Genomic DNA, 24,504 nt, shown 5'->3' with positions numbered 1-24,504 from the left:
GTGGTATTCAGTTGCTAATATAATCATTTTTATGCCAGTTACATTTTTCAGAGCTAAGTAAACCATCTCTAAGACTGGAATGAAAATGAGAAGTGAAACTGCCATCACATCACTGAACATCATGTGAAGCACAATGTTTGAACAGGAAGTTGAGAAAAACCTGCAACTAAAAGGTAGTTTATTATGACATAACATCCAAATTCAGGCCAACAACTGTGGAAAAGGTTTAAAGACATAAACCTCATGGTGGATATGAATTGTGAAAACCTGTAAAACAACCGTTAGGGTTCAGTTACAGCACAGTCAGCACAGCATGATCTCCATAAACAGAAAGTAAAGGACGCTGAGTGCATGAACACATTTAATGAAGTCATTGACCATATTTTAAAGTCTGGCTGATACTAGATTTTTGAAGACAATACCAAAAGTAGGCCACCGTGGTAATTTATGTTATGGTCATTCTCTATCCTGGAATAATAGAATAAGTAGCTAGTAGTTTGTTGTAAGATCCACTTCCCCTTATTGTTACCCCCTTAATCAATAACTTCATCTTGTTCAGTACAAAACATTACAAAAGATTACACTGTAACTCTGCAGTAATTGCATTGTACATTGTAGTGTGTAATCTAAAGCATTATCAAAAAGTTTTGGAATAACTTTGGACATGTGGTATAGTTTGCTTGAAAAATCAGGGATATCACACATGCTGATTCTACTAACATCTAGTGTGACAAGATTACCTGTGCTGCCCATGTTGTTCTGGCACAGAGGCCTTTTCTCTCACCACCTGCAAGAGCTGACTTCGTGTAGTCTATCTTAGTGTAATTACTGCTCCAGGTTAGTTGTCACTTCTTCTACTTGCAATATAAAAACAAAAAAAGCTGCAGAGGATCATCACAACAGACTTGATAAGCGTTTTTCACAGAAGACATTTTGATGTGCAAATAATAAAATGAATCATGGCTCACTGTTACGTTCTCCTTATATACGGGAGCACTTCAATGCAACACAGCCCTTGTTAATGACATTAGTAACATCTGGGCTTTTCCTACTATGACAAGTCAAATGGTCTGCTGTGAAAAGATCTTTGGCTTAATAGAAATTAAAAAGGTCATGACTCTCCCACTTTACAATGAACTAAGAGGTCTGCAGATATAAAAGTCATGAAAGTGTTTTTATGCTAAAATAATTCATCAAGTCAGGTATGATCTGCTCCCATGGAGGCCCATATTTATCTCAAGTCAAAAGTTTGCATATGGGCCAAAATTGATCATCCCCACATCCTTCCCTCAATGTATTTTCACATACCTGGAGCCTTCGACTTCCCATCAGGAACAGAGCACACAGATACACTACACATACTATACTTCATTATTTAACCTCACACTCAGAACCCAACCAGTACTCCCATACTGGACCAAGACTGTCAGGCTCCAGGTTTGATTGTGATAATTTAATCAAACACAACTTTATTTATCTGTTATTTATGCGCTAAGGATCCCAATTCAAACTAAAACAATAAAGATATTAAAACTAGATTTTTGCCCTGGGCTTCTCTGAAAGTCAATAAAGGCTAGTTAGTTAGTTATGCTATGTAATTTCAACTTTGCTTTTTATTTTCTCTTTTATATCAATGATGGGAAATTAAAAAGAGGAGCACTCAGGAAAAGGATGATAAACTATTTGTCTTTATTAAAATAAGGTTTTATCACTGCTCAAACACTGAGCAGCCTTTAATGCTGCAGCTGCAGTTTGTTCCTGTCGCTAGATGCCGCTGGAGCCTGCTACCTGATGACGTCACCATTGTGAAACCCAAACACCTCTATGAATGAAGGCTCCATCGCCGGGTGCGGTGGCGCGCGCCTGTAATCCAAGTCACCGGGAGGCTGAGGCTGGCGGAGCGTTTGAGCTCAGGAGCTCTGAGCTGCAGTGGACTGTGCCGATCGGGTGTCCGCGCTAAGTTCGGTATCGATATGGTGCTCCTGGGGGAGCCCGGGACCACCAGGTCGTCTAAGGAGGGGTGCACCGGTCCAGGTCGGAGACGGAGCAGGTCAAAGCCCCCGTGCCGCTCAGTAGTGGGATCGCGCCCGTGAATAGACGCTGTAGTTCAGCCTGAGTGATACAGCGGGACCCAGTCTTTTTATACACGTGGGCAACACACACGGTCAAACATCATGTCTTTATGTGCTACAACAGCTCCATCATTGTTTCTTTATCTTCTTTTTTCCATGGAAAACCTTCAGAAACCAGTGGTGTTTGTTGGAGCTACAGCGCCTCCACCTGGAGGAGAGGAGCAATGACCATCAATCACACCAGTCAATGCAACACACAGTAAACTCAGCTTTTTCTTTACATGACTGAATGAACCTGATGTAGAGAAAAGAAACCTCAGAGCACTGTCTACACATTTGCCTGTTTTATTTTTCAAATAAAATAACTGTACCCACATTAAGTAAATCAGTATCATTAACACTGTTGTTATTGTACCTTGTTGTAAAGTTGTTGAGTGAGTGATATCAGCATAAAATATGAACAGTAGGGAGGAAACAACAGGCTGCAGTCCAGGGCCATAAAGAGACCTTTAGAGGGGCATCAGATGACATCTGGGGCCCCTCTATCTAGGGGACTGGGAGCATGTGGGGGTCAAGCCTCTCTGAGCCACAAGCTTAAGCCCTGTGATGAGGCCCTCACCTGCTCACAGCTCCCAGTGGCTTTGGGATTTTCTAGCTTGTGCTGAAGCTCCAGAAAATGTCAAAATAAAAGTCTTGAAATTTTAAAATGTATATTGAGTTATTCATTATATATGTTTTAACCTCTGAAAACGTAAAAATACTTTCACTAATTTGTTAGGAGTGGATGCTTTTTTCAAACAGTTTTAAATTGCCTAATCACAGTCACCAAAAACGNTAACTGTACCCACATTAAGTAAATCAGTATCATTAACACTGTTGTTATTGTACCTTGTTGTAAAGTTGTTGAGTGAGTGATATCAGCATAAAATATGAACAGTAGGGAGGAAACAACAGGCTGCAGTCCAGGGCCATAAAGAGACCTTTAGAGGGGCATCAGATGACATCTGGGGCCCCTCTATCTAGGGGACTGGGAGCATGTGGGGGTCAAGCCTCTCTGAGCCACAAGCTTAAGCCCTGTGATGAGGCCCTCACCTGCTCACAGCTCCCAGTGGCTTTGGGATTTTCTAGCTTGTGCTGAAGCTCCAGAAAATGTCAAAATAAAAGTCTTGAAATTTTAAAATGTATATTGAGTTATTCATTATATATGTTTTAACCTCTGAAAACGTAAAAATACTTTCGTTACTTTGTTAAGAGTGGATTTTTTCAAACTGTTTTAAATTGCCTAATCACAGTCACCAAAAACATTAAATAAAGAAACACATGTATCTCTGTTTAATTTCTCACATCTGATTTCTTGTCAAATTATTGTCTGTAGTGAGAACTATTAAAAGCATTAAAGTCAGTTCTTTTGAAATCCTCCATGCTGTTGAGGGGAAACAATGCCGTTTTATTGTGAAGATCAAACTGACTGACAATATCTTTCAATAGAATTAATTATCTAAAGCTCTTCAACGATTTCGGCTTCAAGTAATCAGTGTCATGAATGTTCATGCAGGCTTGGATTTCTTAAACTCACCTTATCACTTAGATGTATTTCATTCAGTCAGTCAGTCAGTCAGTCAGTCAGTCCACTGGCTCCCACAGAGGACTGAAAGCCCTAAAGGTCCAGTGCAGGCTACAGTCGGCTCTTTTCAGTTTGATGATACAGCAGCCTACATCATGCAAATAATGAGATCTCTTAAATAAAGTGTCTTTTTGTTTATCAAGCAAATGTGAATCTAAATACAATGAAAGTGGAAATGAAAAAGACTAAGAATGTTTTTATGAAGCTAAAGAACAAATGTTGTCTGAACATGACAGGAGAAAACACCTCAGTTGGCTACAAAACCCACTTTAATCATCTTCCTCTCACACACTGGTTTTAGATTTGCTGAGTAGAACAGGGACATGTTTAAATCTGTATCCTAATATGTCAAGTCACACTTCACGCTGCAAACAGTTCACAGTCAATGGAGGACATGTCACACTCTGGTATGTAATGTATATGAACAGATATCTGGACCTTTTGGGAGTCATAACTGATCAGATTGTATTAATACTATGGTTTCAGCTCCACTGTATATATTCTCATAGTTTTATATTGCAACATATTGTGGTCTGATTGATACAACTCCACTGAACATGTAGGATCAAATTGTGAATAATAGCAATACAATGACTGATTATTGATTGTCAGGTGAGGAACTAACACTGCTTGAAGATTTGTTTTTCTCACCACTGCTTTGTAATTTCAACTTTGCATTTTATTTTCTCTTTTATATCAATGATGGGAAATTAAAAAGAGGAGCACTCAGGAAAAGGATGATAAACTATTTGTCTTTATTAAAATAAGGTTTTATCACTGTTCAAACACTGAGCAGCCTTTAATGCTGCAGCTGCAGTTTGTTTCTGTCGCTAGATGCCGCTGGAGCCTGCTACCTGATGACGTCACCATTTTGAAACCCCAACACCTCTATGAATGAAGGCTCCATCGCCGGGTGCGGTGGCGCGCGCCTGTAATCCAAGTCACCGGGAGGCTGAGGCTGGCGGAGCGTTTGAGCTCAGGAGCTCTGAGCTGCAGTGGACTGTGCCGATCGGGTGTCCGCGCTAAGTTCGGTATCGATATGGTGCTCCTGGGGGAGCCCGGGACCACCAGGTCGTCTAAGGAGGGGTGCACCGGTCCAGGTCGGAGACGGAGCAGGTCAAAGCCCCCGTGCCGCTCAGTAGTGGGATCGCGCCCGTGAATAGACGCTGTAGTTCAGCCTGAGTGATACAGCGGGACCCAGTCTTTTTATACACGTAGACAACACAAACGGTCAAACATCATGTCTTTATGTGCTACAACAGCTCCATCATTGTTTCTTTATCTTCTTATTTCCATGGAAAACCTTCAGAAACCAGTGGTGTTTGTTGGAGCTACAGCGCCTCCACCTGGAGGAGAGGAGCAATGACCATCAATCACACCAGTCAATGCAACACAGTAAACTCAGCTTTTTCTTTACATGACTGAATGAACCTGATGTAGAGAAAAGAAACCTCAGAACACTGTCTACACATTTGTCTATGTGTCTAGTGTCTCAGGTTTGTGGAAGCTAACTCACTGGCAAATAGCAATTTCCAAACACTCAACATTAGATTTAAAATAATCATATTAATAATATAACAATACATATAGCCCTAATATAGTCTTATTTCTATTAACATCGTATCAAAATTAATATAGTAGTTGTTAATGTCTTACTGTACACCTTAACACTGCTCTGCATGTCTAGATGCTGCATGGTGAATAGGGATAGTTTTCATTATGTCATTGCATCAATATTTTGCTGCTTCCTGTCGCTGTGGCTCTGAACAATGCTGATTTGCTGCTGTTGACTCTTCAGTGTCTAGTGTCACTGTCCTTGTGTTTTTATTAATGAATCAGTTACTTAATGGGACTTCTTCATTTCATTGAAGATATTTTGACATGTCACTGTAGGAAAATCACAGGTATGAATAATGGAAATGATGGCTGAATTCCATTTAGCTGCTTCAGTTTCAGGGTCCTGGTTTTGCACATGCTGGCTCACTGTCACACTTCCACAATCTTGCCACTGTGTACTAGCTGCTCTGGAATTTTCAGTTCAGTGTAAGTCTATGCTTTTCTTAGTTTAGTTTGTACAGTAGTCATGGAATTGTAAATTTCTAAATTTATTTTTTTTGGATCAAGATCTTGTTGGTTTAAAGGTTGAATTTTTATTTTATTCTCTAATTAATGTTTATTTATTATTAATATCAACAATGAGCTAATGGACACATGAATTTCCCCTAGGGGATAAATATATAGTATCTATCTAATTTGATTCTTGATCCCTGAAACAATGATAAAACAATACCATTAAGACCACTTTAGTAGACTGATTAATTAAATGTTCACAATAGTTCCAGTTATCATGTCATTTTTCATTTCCAATGAGTTTTTGGGCAAACTGACACCAAGTCATCAAGACTTTTCCAGGAAAACAAGGCACACAGGTCATAAAAACCCTTCCCTATACTACAGCACTCAAAAATATACGTAACAAAAAAAAAAAGACACCATAGTTTTTAGGGGTTTAATTGGTGTACAGATTCATTTAAAGGAAGTGATAAACACATACAAAAATACCCTTTCAATACATTTTAGAAACAAACATCTAAATGACCTGTTTTGTTAAATGTTTCTGAACAGCAAAACATGAGTTGTCTGAAACAGAGTGGTGCAGATTTCATTCAAAAAAGACCTACCTGCTATGAATGCTATTAAAAAAAAGATCACATGGTACAAATATGCAAATATAAATAAAGTGATAAGAAAACCCCCAATAATGAAGAATATGCCTTTTGAAAAAAATGTTCTCTGTACATATAGTTGGGGAAACTGATGCTGGAAAAAGAGCCTGTGTCCCAACTCTCTACCTGCTCCGATGAAGAGGGCGCTTCTCTAGCATCACTTTACACTTTGTTGTATACATAGAACCTCTGTGCTGAAGACCAACACAAAGAAACCCAGCTTCAGATCATAAAGATGGAGGGCTGGGGCCAAAGGCAGGAAAAAGTTGTCTCCCGACCCCCCACCCGTGGCCCTAGGAGATGCCTTTTAAGAACCTCCACAGGAGGCGCAGAGGGTTAAACACCCAAAACGAAGGGAATTCCATCTCTCTCCAGCACATAAACCATCTATGCATGCACGCTCACACACAGTCAACCACATACGCATGCATACACACACAAACCAGCACAACTCGTCAAAAAGCTTCGAACCATTTTTCACAAAAGCACCACAAACTCTTTCATGGACACTGAACACGAAAACAGCCAGGACTTCGCTTCGTCAGGATCGAGCCTCACTAGCAAACAGACCACGTTGAAGTGGTGGTGGTGGTGGTGGTGGGGGGGTCAAACAGTATCCTGTTATTTAGCTTTCCTGATGGATTAGAGGATAGTTTTTAGGTGTCAGACAATCTGTCAATCACAGGTACATACACAAAACCAATGTTTAAACACTTACTTGCGACAGCTTTCTTGTGACCTGTCACACTCACTTTTTTGTGTCAACCACACTTATCCGACATCGGGCTTAAACACACTATGAAAAGTAAGCAGAAAACTCATCAACCTTTTCTTTTAATCCAAGACGAACGGTTGGCGTGACACAGAGACACTGAAGCTACTGAACAGAAGGATTAGCGTAGCATCTTGATATGGTTCTTCCAATGTTTTTGAACTAATCCTTCAAAAGAGCTAAACAATGACTGAAAAGCTTCAGACCCATTTCATCACTTCCAGAAAATGCTTGACGTTTCCTGTTGTTGTGAGGTTGATTTTCTTGCTCTTACTGGCACCTGAGAAGCACTGATGTCACCGGGCGTCTACGATCGCCTACACACTGCAGGTCCGATACTACCCTGGAGTCCTCTTTGGGTAGTCATGGTGGCCCAAAGAGTTGTGGTTGTGATTTCCGTCATAAGCAAACCCTCAATAAATCCTCCCTGCAAGTATCCAAACCTATACAATGTTTACAAAAGATATCCAGGGCTGGAGACACATTTGTTGGACAAGCAGTAGAGAAAAACAAGAAATTACAATTTTTTAAACATTTTTTTTTCTTTTTAGATAAAACTACAATAGAATGGTCAAAAGACTTTAACAGTGATCTTTTGCTTCTTTTTTTAAGACAAAAAAGTTATGTACATCAACATTTACTGTACAGGTTTCTGTTTGGGAGAAAAGAGAGAAAAAAAAAGAAAAAAAAAAAAGAAAAGAAAATCAGCATACACCAGAAGTGTGTGTAGCAAGCGTCGATAAACGTTTTGGGCTGTTTTAAAACATGTTAACTGGAAAAGAAAAAAGGGAAAATGAAAAGAAGAACAGCTCATTTTCCATCATTGCTGTGTGCATTTTCAAACACTGAGGGACAAGATGAGTAAAAAAACTGTTGCTTTAGTTCTCATGTCAGATATCTCCATAAAGTTGTGTTAAATGCCCTCTGGTTGTGAGTGTGCCAGAGGGCGCAGACAACATTGACCAAATCACCTATCCACTGGCAAATCTGGAATCTCTGAAGATTTGAGTTGAGGCGTCCGTCCTGCTGCTTCACTCTTGAGACTGAACACACTCCCTGTCCCCGTGTGAAGTCATCGTCTCGGTGTTTGACTTAAATGTAAAGCCCCCACCTCTGTGTGGATGAATCCAGTCTATCATTCGTGTGTTCAAGCTATGTGGATTCTGGCCTTCTCTGTTTCTTTCAGCCTCTTGGCCTGCTCTTCCAGAGAGGGGGAGTGGGGTCTCTTGGAGGCTGCTCCGTTCAGTGGGTCGGCTCCTCTGCTCACTAATGTGGGGATGGAGCTGCCGACGGGAGGCGCCACGTGTTTGGATGCCACATGTTCTACAGAGAGAAACAGAGAGGACAAAAACATTGTTCATTTTGACTCCCGATTTGGTTTTAGTTTTAGTCTTCAAAAAAAAAAAAAAAAAAAAAAAAAAAGTTTGGTTTTACCATGGTCACATTTTACAACTTTTGTAAACACTTTCAAGTCTAGTTTTAGAATTGTTTCATTTGTAATGTACATTTTTAACTGTCTCCAACTTTGTTGTGGACAGTTGCCATGGTTATGGGTGTCGTTCTTGTAAAATCCTTGTCTAAAGCAGGCTCAACAAAAAACTGAGTGAATCAAGATGAAGCTTTGCAATAGACTGACGGGCGACATTCATCTTTGCACTTACTCCTTCCTATAAACACACACACACAAAAACCTTTGAATGAAAGCAACATTAATGTTACGTTGTGAGGTATGTATGTATATTACACATTTAAAATACATGTTGGCATGCCGTCCTGCATGTTTTGTGGTTTGTTCCAGTTGTTTTGTTGGTGTTTCTATTCCAATTTTTGGTTGGACCACAAAAGTGATGTCAACCCCAGAAAAGCGAATGTCCATGACTTCTGTTATCAATGGTTATGTTTTATTTAGTTTTAGTCTTATTTTCACCTTGAAAAAAAGGCTGCCAACAAATATAAGAAATATTCTTGTTTTTGTCAAGGAATATTTTTCACTTGTTTTCCTTGATAAAATTAACAACAGTACTGAGCACCTTGATGACTTCAAGAGCTGATGGTGAAAATACAGATACTCACTTGAGCCAATGACAGGAATGGACATGCCCTTCTCTTCGCTGGCAGGAGGAGTGTCAGTGGTGAGGGTCCCCTCAAATACTGGGGGCTTGGGAGGTGTGATGCTGCATGACATCGGAACGTACAAGTTAATTGAACAAAGTAAACATTTTTAGAAAGACGATTAAATATCATCATCTATTGCTGCTGGAATAATAGCTGAAGCTCACTTGTGGCGATTGAGGGCCAGTTTAATTGAATTCTTCACAACACGACAACTGTTGCTGGCTGGGAGAGGCGAGGAGGCGTCTGGCAGCTCCATGCTGGGAAGTCTCTGAGGTAGGGACAAAACGACATGAATCAATACACATGCACATGATTTAGTAACTGCTTCAACAAAAGTCCATCACATAGTCTAACGTTGATTAAAGTCAAACCACTCAGGTATTAAATAGAGCTCATGGTTCACAAAGAAAACCTTACCTGTGTTCTTGAGGTATCAATGGTTGGAATGGGCTTAGCCTTTGATCCAGAAATAGGGGTCTAATGGTGAAGAGACAAAAATTGAAAATGTAAATTTTTTTTTTTTTGGTCTGGTTTTATAAAAACTGTTTATAAAAAGCAGATGGAGTAGACAACACCTACAATATTAGGTCCTTCTCCAGGCGGTAAGGAGTCAGAGGATGGTGGATATGGCTCTTTAAATATAGAGTCATCGTTGGACACCACCTGCAGCAAAAACACAACTTTTACTCTGCATGACAGTTACTGTAAATCTCATTAAATATGCCCTTAAGTTTAAATCTATGTATTCAAAACTCATCCATTCTGTAACTCCTGCCCTAAACTGAGAACAACCTCCTTACCTCTGTATCTTTGAGCCTCTTGGCCAGGTCCTCTTGTGTAGGTGAGTGTGGTCTCTTGGTGGGAGCTCCATTGACAGAGTCCTCCAGGCCGTTGGGCTCCTCTCTGGGGCTGCTGGTGGCATTGGGCTTAACACTGCTGCTCAGCACTGGGGTGACGGAGCTGCTGGCTGGTGGGGAAGGAGGCTTAACTTTAACTGGAAGCTCTTCAGAGTGAGAAAGTACAGATGTGACGAAATTAGATCAGGATGTATCCAAATCTTTGATTTCCACTTAAGGACACACTTTCAACATTTCCAGTATCAACATGCCCTTTGTTCACTCAGACTGTTCTCTAGATTTAAAGATTTTGGTTGATATTTATTACTATTTATTACAGCATATCAAAATATAATTGAAATCACAATACGGCCAAGAGCAATATCCAAATCCCAGGAGCGTTGTGGTGCTATGGAGATGCCCCGGCCTACAAATTATGTTCTCCAGATGTAAGGGAACATGCTTCTTTGGCAACAGGCACCAACGAAGGTCACACACACACAACTTTTCCATACTTCACTGGAAAACTCACTTGAGCCAATGACAGGGATAGACATGCCTTGGTCTTTAGCAGCTGGTGCCGCACTGGGTGATGGGGAGCCTTCCACAAAGAGCTGCTTTGGAGGGCTGGCACTGAAAAATACAGAGAAGAACGAACACATTTACTCAACATGGTTATTGTAGATTTGAGCCCAGTCATTGTGATGACTCATCAAACATGAGAAAGAAAACAGGATCTAGAACAGAAACAAAGTAGCAGGTAAGAGTTACAGAAACATACAAATGCAAAATATGAAATTGCACCAGTTAAAACTAGATGTGCAGAATAACAGCAGTGAAGAAAAACACGAATGACAAGTACATCATACCCATCATCTGTGTCAGATGCAGGCTTGGAGGGTTTGTTGGCTGGGGAGCTGAAGGGAGTCCCCGAGTCTGTGTCTCTGGAGCTGTCCAGATGACTGCTGTCCAGAGAGATCCGCTTAGAGCTTCCGCCATTAGAGCTACGGTTCAACTCTGCTATGCTCTGCAGAAAAGACAAGAGGGGGAAAATAAACTGTGTGGCAACTGACAAAGAAGCAAAATATTAAGACAATAATCATTATGCATCTGAAAATGATAGAGGATTTGTCCCATCATGCACAGGAAGATATCATACCCTCTTCTTCTTTTGCACCAGTTCAGGAGGAAGATACTGATGGAGCTGTTTCTTCTTTACATGTGTTGCTTCAATCTTCATCCCATCCTTCAGCATGTTGATGTTGTTGGCTTGTCTGTACACTGCAGAGACATGGCATGTTAAGGTTCACTGACCACTGGTCTGAATGTTTACATATCAAGCTATATAGCTATCCTTTATAGCATAGTCCGAGTGGGTGCTGGACATTTCTTCTATTTTGACTCCTTAGAACTCAAACACTTCATCTTTCTGAATTAGTATTTTCAAATACTTCTGCACTCTGACACCTGCCACTGTCTTTTCTGTCCTGTCTTCAGCACAAAGTGAATTCTGATATAAGTCCAGTAACTAAACCTGATGTGTTGAGGCTATTTTATGTAGAGCCAATGCAAAGTTCCTGCTACTGCAGTTTTCCTCTAAGTACCATTTTCCTGCAGAAAATTCTGTTAAAGATTATTGCATGTTAAATTGCCACTCAGATTACATTTGGAAGTTAAGAGTACATTTCAATTTAAATATCAAAAAATGCTGGAAAAGAAAAAAATCATCTCCGGGTCACTTTTAATAAAAGTTTAAACGTCTTAAATGCTTATTTTCTCGATTACTACAAGCAAAAAAATGTTATAATGCATGTGATTGGATAAAAGTTTGGAATAATTATGATTCATCTTGTGGTCGTCAGGAAAACAAAAAGGCAGAAATTGTCCCTGAACACACTCATTCATCAAATTTATTTTAAATGGATATTTACCCCACTAATTAGGCTTTTGTAGCCATTTATACACTTGCAGTGCACAGCACATGCTGGTATACGCTGTAGCCTATTTCGTCTTATTGTATGTTTGACTAGGTTGTTCCACTACCGGCCATGGAAAATGCTATGGGATATGACAGGACTTACCAGTGTCTGTGAAGGACTGGATGTCATATGTCAGGTCAATGTTCACACTCTCTGCATTCTCCACTTTTTTGAAGATAATCCCAATGAACCACATGGACACAAAGTCGTTCCTGTTGCAGAAACACACAAGATTCAAAATGAAAAAGATCATTAACTCATGTTTGATTTATGCTCACTGCACAATTTTCAAAAGTAATTAACGTGTTTGTGATGTTCAAGCAAGTAAAGAGGAGAAAATGCATACACTTATTTTACTGTCAAAACTACAGTGAACCAATCCAATGTGCTGCCTAATAACTAACTTGACTTTAGCAAACAATGGATTTCAGGACTCACCGACTTGCACCAGCAGTAAACACATTGACGAGTCACTCAAATGAAACAAACAAACAAAAAAAAAAGCATACTACTACTACTACTAATAATAGTAATAATAATAGTAATAATAATAGTAATAATAATCATCATCATCATCATCATCATCATCATCATAATGAAAATGTGCTGACTGATCTTAGAATAAATGTTTGATTAATGATTAGCAGAATTTGAACTCATTATTCCAGAACTTCCTCAGTGAGCTGTTTGTACAAACAGATAAAACTAGACTCACTCGTTCCGGTTCTCTTTGGACCCGGGGAAGGACTGGGGGTTGACATGAGCCAGGGTGATGTACTCGTTCCTTTCCAGGTTTCCCACAAGAACGCGGATCTTTGACTCCACCAGACCGATCCTGAAGGAAAACATCAGGATGTAGTCACAGGAGTGCCAATAATACAAGTTAACTTCACTTTCTGCACAGTTATTTATTCAGTTGTATTTGTTTCTGTGTTACATTGTGAGCAGGATCTGTTACACATTAATGTTAATACAATTAAATAAATTCACTCTGGAATGGTGCACAGCTGCGCCTGTTGCCTCAGTTAAAAGTCCCAATGCAATTTAAATCACGTGAAGGGTGAAAGAAATCCAGTTCTGTGACACTCACCATTCCAAGTGGTTTTCTTCTGTGGACGCACTGGCAGTCAAAACTATATAATGCCTGAAGCACAAAAAACAAACAAACAAAACATTTAATGTTTCCTACCCATGTGTATTTATGAGGAAAAACTGCTTCAAGGCCATTTAACAGAGTGAAAACCTCCCTCAACCCTCAATACAATCAGTATTTGTTGCAAGACTACTGTACTGGCATAATGATATAGTGACCAGCCCTTTACATCTTTACTGGGCTGTATGATTTGTCAATCTTGATTCTAGTGTACACAGAATGTTAATCATCAAATGGGGGGGGATTCTGCAGCTTTTTCAATAAAAAGTTGGTTTCTTGTGCTACACAGCTGCACAGTGTAGTAGGAGGAGAACCTGGCAGAAAACTCAGTCTCTGTACTTGAACTGTGTGGGAGGAACTTCCAGAAACAAAATGAGTCGACCCAACTCTACTGACCACAGTTAGGACGAGTCAAATCTGCCCAACCTTCAAAAGGTGAAAACAATATGTTGGTCAAAAGAAATACACTGGCATCATCCAGTTTTAGTTGCAATTCCAGTAATACAGTCTGTGGGGTCTACCAAAATTGTAAGTTTACACAAGCAGCTTGTTTCCACATATCCTTATATGACTTTTAAAATAAGTAAATACAAGAGAATCATGCAGCTCTACATGTTTTATCATCTTGCTTTGGTCAATAAAATGTTCCACCCATCAATCCTTTATCCAGCAAATTCGATACCTACTTGTACTTTTGGAAAAAGCTGGGCGGCTCAAAGAGTTTGGACCATTCTGCTTTTCCCTGAAGAATCTCATCTGTGACGCTGAGCCCTGTCCATGACAGACACACAAAGACAGAGATGTAACAATTCCATACTTAAAGTGACACGTATATTACTAAAAGGAACAAAAATGTACTGTTATCACTGCCTTCAGCAAACCTAGACAATGTTTTTAAGAACTTTAAGAACCAGGTTAACAGAACTCATTTTCTTTGCAGTGTTGGTTCACTTGTGTATTCTGTATTACCATATTTGAACTCTTCGCTCATGATTGTGCGTGTTGATGTGGAGACGTTGTAGGTGGAGTTCTGCTGGGGATAGGCAGGTGTGATGATGGGCATCAAGTGGTATCTGTCAGACGGGTTCACCTAAAAACACAGCACAGGGGACCAAGATTGGTTTCACAGGAGGAATCAGCCTTCACTGACCCCAAAGCAAGCACACTCCACACAAAAAACTAAATGAGTAGAGCAACTTCACACCCACACACTGAAAAGCACCATGACACCAAGTGCGCACATCTCACACACACACAGTACATCTCAATTCACTTTGTTTCCCTCATTTGCATTTTTTCCCAAAAGTGATGCAAGGGAGGAGGAATCAAAGATGTGCTTCCCTCTCAAAATCATCTGAAATTACTGATGAAGGCTGCCCAGCTGGATCACCTGTTTGTGGATTGTGACTGATCTTTAGGATGCTCCCTTATAGTTTGTAATTAAATAATGTGAAGTACCCAAACACTAAGTGCACAATCTCTAGTGTTTGTGCCATTAATTTTAACTATTTAACATAACTTGAACTATAAACGTGTACACTGAGCCTTAATATCAAGTGGTTGACAGGTATCAACGCATATGTACAGACAGATCTGTCAATCCACAAGTGAATTTTTACATCATTTGTTTGAAAATGTTTTTGTCTATTTTATGATGATAATTTCTCATAGTAAACAGAAATAATTAAGTAGCCTAAACGTTCTGGAAATTATAAAATGATATCTACTACTTGATATCTACTTTCTGCCCAATGCACAGTGATAGTTGGCCCTACTGTGTCGGAACGGAAACAACAACAATAGACGATTAAAATGTGTTTATTGCTGATGGGACACAACAAACATGACAGAAATTTCAACGGCTAGAATGTTGTCAGTTAAAGCAATAGACAAATTAGTTTGGGAGACGTTAAATTTATGATATTATTATGAAAAACGAGTAAAAACAAAGTTTAAGTCAAAATCATTATTTTGAAAGCTTGGCTTTGAGGGAAAAAAAACAAACATTCAAATGGATAGGCTGTCCTATTCCTGGACTACAAGCACATTACAACGCAAAATTTTACTGGTGTGATTTCTACACAAATGTCAGATCTGTCATGTTATTCAATTGCTAATGCATTTTTACTGAAGGGATGCGTCTGTCTGACAAAAGATGTCCACGTAGGGATTCTTCCTTGCTCCAAGCTGCTCTGGGAAGCCTCCTCCGAGCAGAGTTAAGAGCATTGGAACTCATGATGGGCGACCCGATCAATGTCGTGGTCACATACAGACAGAGGAGCGAGGAGACATGAAATAAGAGACAATAAATGTACCTGTTCTATATCTGTTGAGCTGACTGTAAAATACCAAACAATCTCTTCACAACTCAGTAGATTAACTCCTGTCCAGATAGTGTTTCCTGTGTCTGCACAGCAATACACATAATAAACAGGGGCATAACAACATGATAAAGAAATGGAAATACAACGCTGGTGTCATACTCACTCTAGGATCCCACACGGGTAAATTCAGATTACTGTCCTCAGGCTGTTTCAGTAACACAGGATTTGGCCACTCCCTGAAGAATAGAAAGACAAATTTAGTCAATAAATGTTTTGAATACCGAAATACAATAACTGGCATTGTACAGGGCTGTGAAATACTGCCATCAAGTGAAACAGGATAAAAAACAACATCCTAGTTGCAGAGCCAGATACTCACCATTTAGAGAAAACCAAGAAGAACTTGTGGACGAGTGTGGCAGCTACAGCGTTTGGGTAGAGCTGACAGGTCCTGGCCACCAGCATGGCCCATGACACTCCACCCAGAAACCCCAGCATGTTGGAGTAGATCCCACGACCTGCAGTCACAGGATATATTACAAAAAGTTTGTAAAAAAAACTCAGAGACACATGTAGGAGGTAAACATATCTTTAATTCTACACAAACTTGTTACTGTTACTTCAATGTTTTATATATTGTCTCTTAACTTGTGACAACTGTGTGTATTTCTCTGTTTTTGATGGGCAATACTGCTGATGGGCCAAGGTGTATATGCTCATGATCCATTGAATATGACCCATAGATGCAATAAAAGCAGATACACAAAAAATACACCTAAAAGTGTGTTTGAAAGTCCACTTACGTTTTGCCCACAGTTTGATGGCTCTCAGTGTCAACCTGAAGTTTTCTTTGTTTGGCACCAGGTACAAAATTTCATCAGTCACTCGACAGCCTGTAATAAGACAAAACATCGTAAATCTCAAACACTGTCAGACGAGCATCACACTAACAGTCTGTGTGTGAATTCAAAAAAGGTTTACGTTTCAAAAACTTGTGTTATTTACATTCATACCTGCAAAATGTGATATACCAAAAGTTTATTCTATTGTTGTACTTATTAAATGTCACTCTGGAAAACAGCACCAGCAACAGTATCAGGACTCAAGTCAATCAAAAAAAAAAAAAAAAAAAAAATTGTGCAATATTGACTTCTCTACTGCCTCTACACAATCCAATAGAAGCCATGAAGTGTACCATTAAGGCTGCGGATACACCGAATGTCCAAGTTTCTCAGGATGGAGTCTCCCCTCAGGTCCAGGTTGTCTGGAATGGATTGTAAGGCCAGTCTGGCAAAAAGCAGGTCAATCTGCTCAGACAGACAGAAAAGCAGGACAGAAGGTAGATATTAAAAAGAGTACACAAAATCCATTGTCTACCCCCGTTAACCTTGTTCAGAGTTGCAGGGGGCACACATTTCTGAACTTGGAGGTTCTCTGGAACAAATACACAGCGGACTGAGGTGAAACTTCTCAAGTAAAAAAGTTTAAGTACTAAAATACTGGACACAATAAATAGTTGTGTCTAATATTTTAAAGTTTACTTTTTAGAAAGTCATATATAGATAGACGAGGGCTGCTTAAAATCACTTTTCTTGCAGGAATGGTGAACAAGTCCAAAGCAATACGGCACAGTTGGATGATGGGAAGTGCACATCAATTATAAAATGTCTCAATGCCATAAAAACCACATAATTTGTAATTACGATTTTCAACAGCTATGAGCTTTTAAATGATAATGTTTGAATTCCTTTGTTTACAAATTTCATTGAGCCATGGTGCAAGACTTAAAATGGCAACTAAAACATGCACACAGGTTTCAAACATAGGAAGATACTGGAACAGTTATGTTGATGCTCATCTCTGTCACATTATTTCATATCTGCAAGGTTTTCATAGACCTGAACTACAAGCTGGGCCACCAACTCGTGTCATGAAGTTTCTTCAAGGTTTTTTGTTGTATTAGACAATAACAGCTGAAGTAAAGTCAACTCTAGAATCACAGTCCCAACTACACCACAAACTACAAAGACAGTGCCTATAAAATCCAAGTCAAAACAAGAGTTGTGTCATTAATGAGTAGTCTGTTTATTTATCCACTAGGCAACATCCCTGGTGGTACTTCGTCAGGCCCCAGTAACTGAGAACTTATGTAGAAGACAACACAGATCACTTGGATCTCAATAACTTACCTCTATTCCATCAAATTTGAATTTTATCACAGGTACAAAAGCATCCTCAACAGCCTTGAGGAAAAAAAAAGACAGAGACAATGTCAAAACCAAATCTGGGACAGTACAAAGTCACAAGGCTGACTGACATTATCATGGAATTAAATTAGCTCCAAATGATCAAGAGGTGTGAACCAAGGTGGAGTTTGCTTCCAGCATAGTACTTTGTATATTTGTAGTTTGAGGGCACAGCGTGGGTTCAAATTCAAGAAACATCAACATAATGTAGAATATGAGTGTCACTTTGGAGTACAGGGTTTCAAAATTCAACTGAAAAAAAACATGAACATTCTCCTCTTACAGTAGTCAATAAGCATAGGGGTACTCTCACTATCGTTAATCCACCAGTAAAGTGCCCTCAGCCATGCCACTGAAAGTACTACTGAACATTTCAACAAATATCAGCTAATTGAGTTATTTTATTTCAAGAATATATAGAGTCACGACAATAAAACTTAAGAGATGTACACACTTTTTCATCAAGTGTATTAGCGTTAATATATACACACATCTTAGGAAATTAATAATGCTTTCCAGCAGACCTAACAACACCACAGGCAATGCTCCTGAGTATTGGTCATCTCATGAGAGGTACTACATTATTACTCTGTGCTTTTTTAATTCTCTTCCTACTCAGCAAAAGCAAAGTTAAGCCTCAACCATACAGATGTAATCCAGCAATCAATACCAGTGATACATACAGTTCTGCATTCCCAGTACAGTGAACTCAGCTCTCCTAGAGAAAGGCGTTCTCCCCAAGGAGCAGTGATGAAAGCGGTCTGCTACTCTTGCATCTTCTACACTGAAAACCCTTTCATTTGACATGACTGTGACTTTTCAAGGCTCAAGAATAAAACAAGAGATTTCTTCATTGGGAAATATCTAAACATCGTGGTTCCCCTATAAATGTCGTGTTGTTTAACCCTGAAGCCTACAGATAAGCTTGTTTGTTGCTTATATATTGTGAAATGCAACAGACTTACCCTCAAGTCTTTGATCTCTTCATGCTGTTTCAATTTCTCAAAGAAAGACTGGAAAAAGTCACTTCTCTCTACATGACGTGGAGCCACACATAAGGCATCAATATCAGCTCCTGTAACAAACAGTTAGTTTGATCAGTGTAATCTGTGTTGCTCAGTAGGTTAAATGGTTGATGACTTCAATAACAATCTGATAAGTAGGCTGAACAAAGTTTCTGCATTCAAGGTTAAAGGGAGTGTAATAAAACACTGTGGGTAAACAACTTTGACACTGAACTCAAGTAGGGCAAAGTGAAGCACAGAATCTTTTGAATAGCTTTTTCTCCAATGATCCATCCGATTCATCCTGCTCCTGCTTTGGACAATCTCAGCCTATGAAATATAAAAGGACTAGATATTTTTAACAGACAAAACTACACACATGCCCTGCTTTTGCTAGACATTGATGACCTTTTGTGAACTCTGTAAGGGGCGAGATGAATTAAAAAAAAAAAGTTTCTAAGACTAGGTGTGTGTAAATCTTGCATTTGTTGTTGGATTTCTGACATCATATGCATCCGTCCATACTAATGTCAAACTCTTCCACAAAAACTAAATCCTGTGAGGTTTGAATTATACCCAACATCTTCAAAATGTATTATCTCCAAGTATTAGTTTTCAGTATTTTTCAAGTCCCATCAAAGATATGTTTTAGTCTACAATAAATTGAAAATTATGAAATGCTGCGAATCTTTAAGGTACTGTTGTGACCCAGGATAGTTAGTCGAGTGAGAATTTCTCACAGCGAATCTTAAGATCATACTTATGAGATGGACAGAATGAAAAAAAAGACACTGTACAGTGATCTGAGCTCTGTTTGTGTTTGTTGAAGAGATATTATCTCTGGCTAAAAGATGTGAAACAACAGACGCCAACTGAACAGTGTGTGGATTCTACTTTATTTAGTCTGTCTTTGCTTCTAACAGCTTTCTAAAGATATCAGGCTGGAAACAGTGCAAATGAATTAATGAGCAGTCTTTCAGTTTTTGCCATGTCTGTGCTCGAATATGATCGTTAAAGTTGATGTGCTGTACCTGCTACAGACAGCCTGTGTCTAATTGTATGGAATTGCATTTATTTTTTAAAATACACATAATGATGCCCCTGTAAGTGGTGCATGAGTTTTATTGTACTTGCTCAACTGTTTTGCATGTAAGCCTAAAGAAAATATAGATGTGTTGTCATGTCACGTTTTTTTGCATTTGCCAAATTAAAAAAAAAATCCTTGATCCAAAGTTTTATAACCAAGAAATGTGCACTTTACACAATTTCATATTCAAGGAAACAACAGTGTTTCTCACTTGTTGAATGTGTGAGAAATTTAAGTTCCCAGGATGAATTCTGCAAAGCACTTTGGACAACACTGGTGTTTATCTGATGTAACTAAATTATCAAAAACCAATTCTGGACTTTGTGAACTGTAATCAAATTGAATCTGGATATCAATGCTGATACCCACCCCTAGCCAGCAGTCATTCCCAAGCTGCTGTGCTGCAGGGATACAATAATTATTTACAATTGTGATGTCATCTGACAGAATCAATGTAAATCCAGGTTTATGACAACAGCTCTTCTGTGTATTTGGCTATAATGGCATTTAAAATGAACAATCGACATGAAAGTTAAAGGCGCTTAAAGGTTGTCTTGCCGTTACTGCCACACAGCCCCTGACCCTCCTTGCACTGGCTGAGGTTAACATTCTGGGAAAGCTCAGTTTACCCTGTACACACTGAAACACCAAGCTGTTTTGGAAAAGTTCTGTTTTGGGGTGAGAAAAACACAGTTCTAATCTGGAAGGTGAGCTAAAACAGACAGAAAAAAGACATGTTTACAGATTTTATCAGGTCTGGCTGTACTCTTTTGAGTTCTGACACACCGATTGGAAAAATACAGATTCATCAAACTCCCACGCTAATGAATCTGTTTACTTTTCTCTCTCTACCTTTTTGAAAAGAGTAGCAGTATATAAGACATTTACATAGCAGCTTCTCATTTTTACATGGTTTTAACTGCTTTTTAAAGACCAGCACTTCAACAGTAAAAATGACAAATGTTTCTAGCAGCTGGACATATAAGCTGCAATTAATGGTAATTCTGTGAGTAACTTGCTAACATGCTCAAAATAAACTTGTCTGTTGTCTGGTTTGTGTGCCCGCCAACAGCTGGTGTTTGTACTAAGTCAATGATGATTTATGACTGAAGAAACTCTATAACACCACTGTGCAATCAGAGAGGACTGAGTGTTAAGTTCTATGTTAGGTAATTTTTAGTTTGGAGCTTCAGTGTGGACTGGGCAGCCTTGTCACTAAGAAAAGTGTCAGATTAGATTCAGTACGAGCAGATTCCCGGTATTTAAGCACTCTTGAAGAAAAACTATTTGATCAGTACATCCCTAAAATAAGTAAATTCAACTGAGATGTCCTGTTGCGACAGGAATGTTTTGAAAGGATGAGGACAGACTCTCTATTTGCAGCATGAATAAAATAAAGACTTTCAAATGCAGTTTTCAAACAACAGCAGCAATTTAGAGATGTGGTGCACCTGTGAAACATTGCTGAAATTGGCTGCACTCAATATGATGGCCTATGCATAATTAGAAAATAAAAAAACCTCAACTTTGTTGCACAACAAAAAGTAAAACGCTGCAATACTGTTGTATGTGTTTTGCATCATTTTTACCTTTTCATCTCAATTTTTTGTGTTTGTTTTTAATAGCAAGGAGGTGTGCACATCAATGCCTTTAGCCTATAGTAAGCCAGTGTTTGCCCAGCTTTCAAACCCCAAAACTGGTCTTTTCAAAAACACTCAATAGCAGATGAATATGACAATGCCAGCCTCATGCTTTAGTGTGGTCAGGGTGAACTAAGCTTTCCAAAAACAATGACGCATGCTTGCTTAGACAGGGTTGAGTGCTGTGTGGCAGTAATGTCTAGGTACCTCTGTCTCTCTTTGCTCCTTTTGAGGACCAATACAGCCAGTCATACACTACATGGTGTTGTTATTAAAGTTTAATGTTGTCAGACAATTTCCCAGCATAAAACAAGGATTTGATTGATGTCACTGCACTGAATGAATGACTATAATATCAAAATAAATACTACACATACCTTTTGTGTGCACCCCAAGGCGGTACGAACCAAATGTAAATATCTTGCCCCCAACACAGCTAATAGCTGATGGTGGTAGATTCTGTGAAGAGAAGCATTTACAATTAAGTCAGTATGACTTTTCCCACTTTCAATTGGATGAGAGTCTCCGATTTGATATTTCCCGTTAATGACTCCACAATGCATCATACATCATTGCTTTAATGTAGAATGCAGACAACAGAACATACCTTTAATTCACTGATCTCTGCAATCCATTCTTTAACAAAGTTATTCAACTTCCCGAGAACTGCAAGTCTGAAAGGAGATACAAATTTTAGCAGGTGCTTCTTCCATACTCCACCCCTTTGACTATACATACAGCAAGACTGAAATGATACAATAAATACACTATACATAGTTATATGTTCAGTTGTCTTAAATATAAATTAAGGGAGAAAGGAAAATACATTTAGTTACCACAATAACATGAACAGGTGTAAATACAATGCAGTAGGACACAACAGACTCACAATAAATACTATTTACAAGTTGCTTTGAGAGGGCTTTTCATTTTTGTTGAGACCACTAGAGAAGTCTTGGTGCATTATATTACAGGTGTTTCTTTAATGAACTCTTAAGTGTAGTTGAGACTGCTGCAATGAAAGGTATGCAGTCAAAATATCCACTATTTGTGTCATGTCAAATATTCCTCACCTATGATTCAATTCCTCTTCGTCTTCAAATACCCCAAAAGGTTTCATAGCATCACAGAGTTTCTTGGTGTACTGGTGGTCTATTTCTCGTGGAGGTGCAAGGCTAATGGCAGAGGTGATGCCATAGTGTTTCTGAGGCTGCTGCCCACCAGGCATGGTGCTGCGAGGGAACATGACATGTGAACACGACACAATACATGGAGTGACAGCTACTATACAATACCGCTTAACGTTACTGTGGTCATTGTTTCATGTCATGATTTACCAAACCTAAACAATGAACATGATGTGAAATGGCGATTCGTTACCAAGTTACTGCTAAGGCTTTTATCAGCAACAGCCAAATGTGGAAGATGTCACTGTTAAGTAGTTTCTGTTTTTCTCCTTTCCAATTACCGCGAACCCATGTGTAAACACTTAGCTAAACGTTGAGAGCAATGTCCTTAAGTTACATTAGTAAAGCAAAAAGCGTGTTACTGACTCCATAGTTGTGTACAAATCCAATCCGAAAACTGAATTTACCAAAATTGCATAAATGTGTATGAAATGTGCCACTTTTCTACCTCAGCTGGCGGCGATTGAATGTTAGCTGAGATGCCAGAAACAGGCTGGACGCGCTAACAAATTAGCTAATTTAGCAAAGTTAGCAAACGTTAGCTGGCTGCCACGGAAGAATTGGTTTCATTAATGATCATGTCAGACCTATTTAAGAGTTGACAATTAAAACAAAAAAACACATGTGAAATTTGTTCATTTTGTCAGGCACATTTGCACTATGGTTACCCAACAACATACAAACGAGCTAGCCAACAAACGATGGCTGCAGGCCTTGTTTGGTTGTTGTGACAGTTTGGCTAACGTTAGCTTTTAGCCTATTCTTTAGGACTATCTTAACCGCGCACAAAAATGTTCATAAGTGGAAAATGTGCCATATGCATGACTTACCTTGACATTTCTTTCATGACACTCTTAAAAGCTTGCCCTGTGTTCAGCTGTAAACCGGTAAAAAACTATAAGAGTCCGCAAGTGGAAATGATAACAGCCTCGACCTGATTACAACAATGGTCACTTTCCAGAGAACCGTTCAAACCTTCCCACTGAACCGGAATCACTTCTTATAAGATAACGTACAAGTTCGTAACCCTGAAAGAATATTCATATCTAATTCGTTTACAAATCCCACGGGATTTTTAGGATGCCAGCAGCTAAACACGCGTTTAATAGCTGTTAGGACCTTTTTTAAATTCAAAACTACAAATGTAACGGCGTTTGTCGGGACAACGTCTGCGTGCAGCACGCTCAGCAACCATCGTCAGGAAGCACCTCCTCACTGAGGCCACAAATCACGTGACCACCGAGGAGGCCTGATGCTACCGAGTCTAACGCAATGTAGCACAGCTAGCTGCAACATGTCACCCACACCTGTTACACAAGGTAGGTATGAAGGAGTAAAATGCGAGATATATCAATGCATTCTTAACTGAATAGTCTGGAAATGAAGTAGCAAAAAAGCTCAGGTGTAATGTTTAAGAGATGAAGTACGTCGGCCAAACTTATGTAAGCTAATATTGGCTATTTTTGTTAGCCTGTTATGACACAAATTCATACAGCATTATTTAAACCTGTTGAACTTCAGGTTTTTTCTTCAAAACAAACTAAATTGTAAGCCACTATTACAGGAGGACATTTACGAATTCACCTTAATGTTTCCGTCAATTTAATAGTTGTATTTGCCAACGTAATAGCTGTATTTGTAGGCCTATTTGTCCAATAAAAATAGCAACTCTGTACACAACTTGTGAGACTATGACATTCTTTATTTTAGGATTGTTTAGACAAATAAAGGAATGTAAA

General features: G+C 39.1%; 1 protein-coding gene across 4 annotated transcripts; it reads right to left on the bottom strand.

The window, feature by feature from the left end:
* Positions 1 to 6,191: 6,191 nt before the first annotated feature.
* On the bottom strand, positions 6,192 to 23,943 carry papolg (poly(A) polymerase gamma). Of its 4 annotated transcripts, none has more exons than XM_022743751.1 (24): positions 23,596 to 23,943; positions 22,652 to 22,810; positions 22,186 to 22,252; positions 21,956 to 22,037; positions 18,813 to 18,922; positions 17,791 to 17,844; positions 16,797 to 16,908; positions 16,405 to 16,494; positions 15,981 to 16,119; positions 15,765 to 15,837; positions 14,247 to 14,367; positions 13,964 to 14,048; positions 13,215 to 13,268; positions 12,840 to 12,959; positions 12,227 to 12,336; positions 11,305 to 11,426; positions 11,015 to 11,172; positions 10,678 to 10,778; positions 10,110 to 10,312; positions 9,889 to 9,972; positions 9,727 to 9,786; positions 9,474 to 9,577; positions 9,268 to 9,368; positions 6,192 to 8,517 (listed from the first exon to the last, which is right to left on the bottom strand). In XM_022743751.1, the coding sequence occupies exons 1-24, from the start codon at positions 23,610 to 23,612 to the stop codon at positions 8,342 to 8,344; spliced, it is 2,502 nt and encodes an 833-aa protein (XP_022599472.1). In that variant the 5' UTR covers positions 23,613 to 23,943; the 3' UTR covers positions 6,192 to 8,341. The 4 variants fall into 4 exon arrangements, with proteins under 4 accessions (XP_022599472.1, XP_022599473.1, XP_022599474.1 ...); XM_022743752.1 differs by having other exon boundaries at positions 10,110 to 10,276; XM_022743753.1 differs by lacking the exon at positions 17,791 to 17,844.
* Between the last annotated feature and the right edge of the window lie 561 nt (positions 23,944 to 24,504).

Source organism: Seriola dumerili, unplaced genomic scaffold (assembly GCF_002260705.1).
Source record: "Seriola dumerili isolate Sdu_G_001 unplaced genomic scaffold, Sdu_1.0 BDQW01000073.1, whole genome shotgun sequence".
Lineage (NCBI taxonomy): Eukaryota > Metazoa > Chordata > Actinopteri > Carangiformes > Carangidae > Seriola > Seriola dumerili.
The sequence above is the reverse complement of the archived record's forward strand: the minus strand, read 5'-3'. Positions and strand labels throughout refer to the sequence as shown.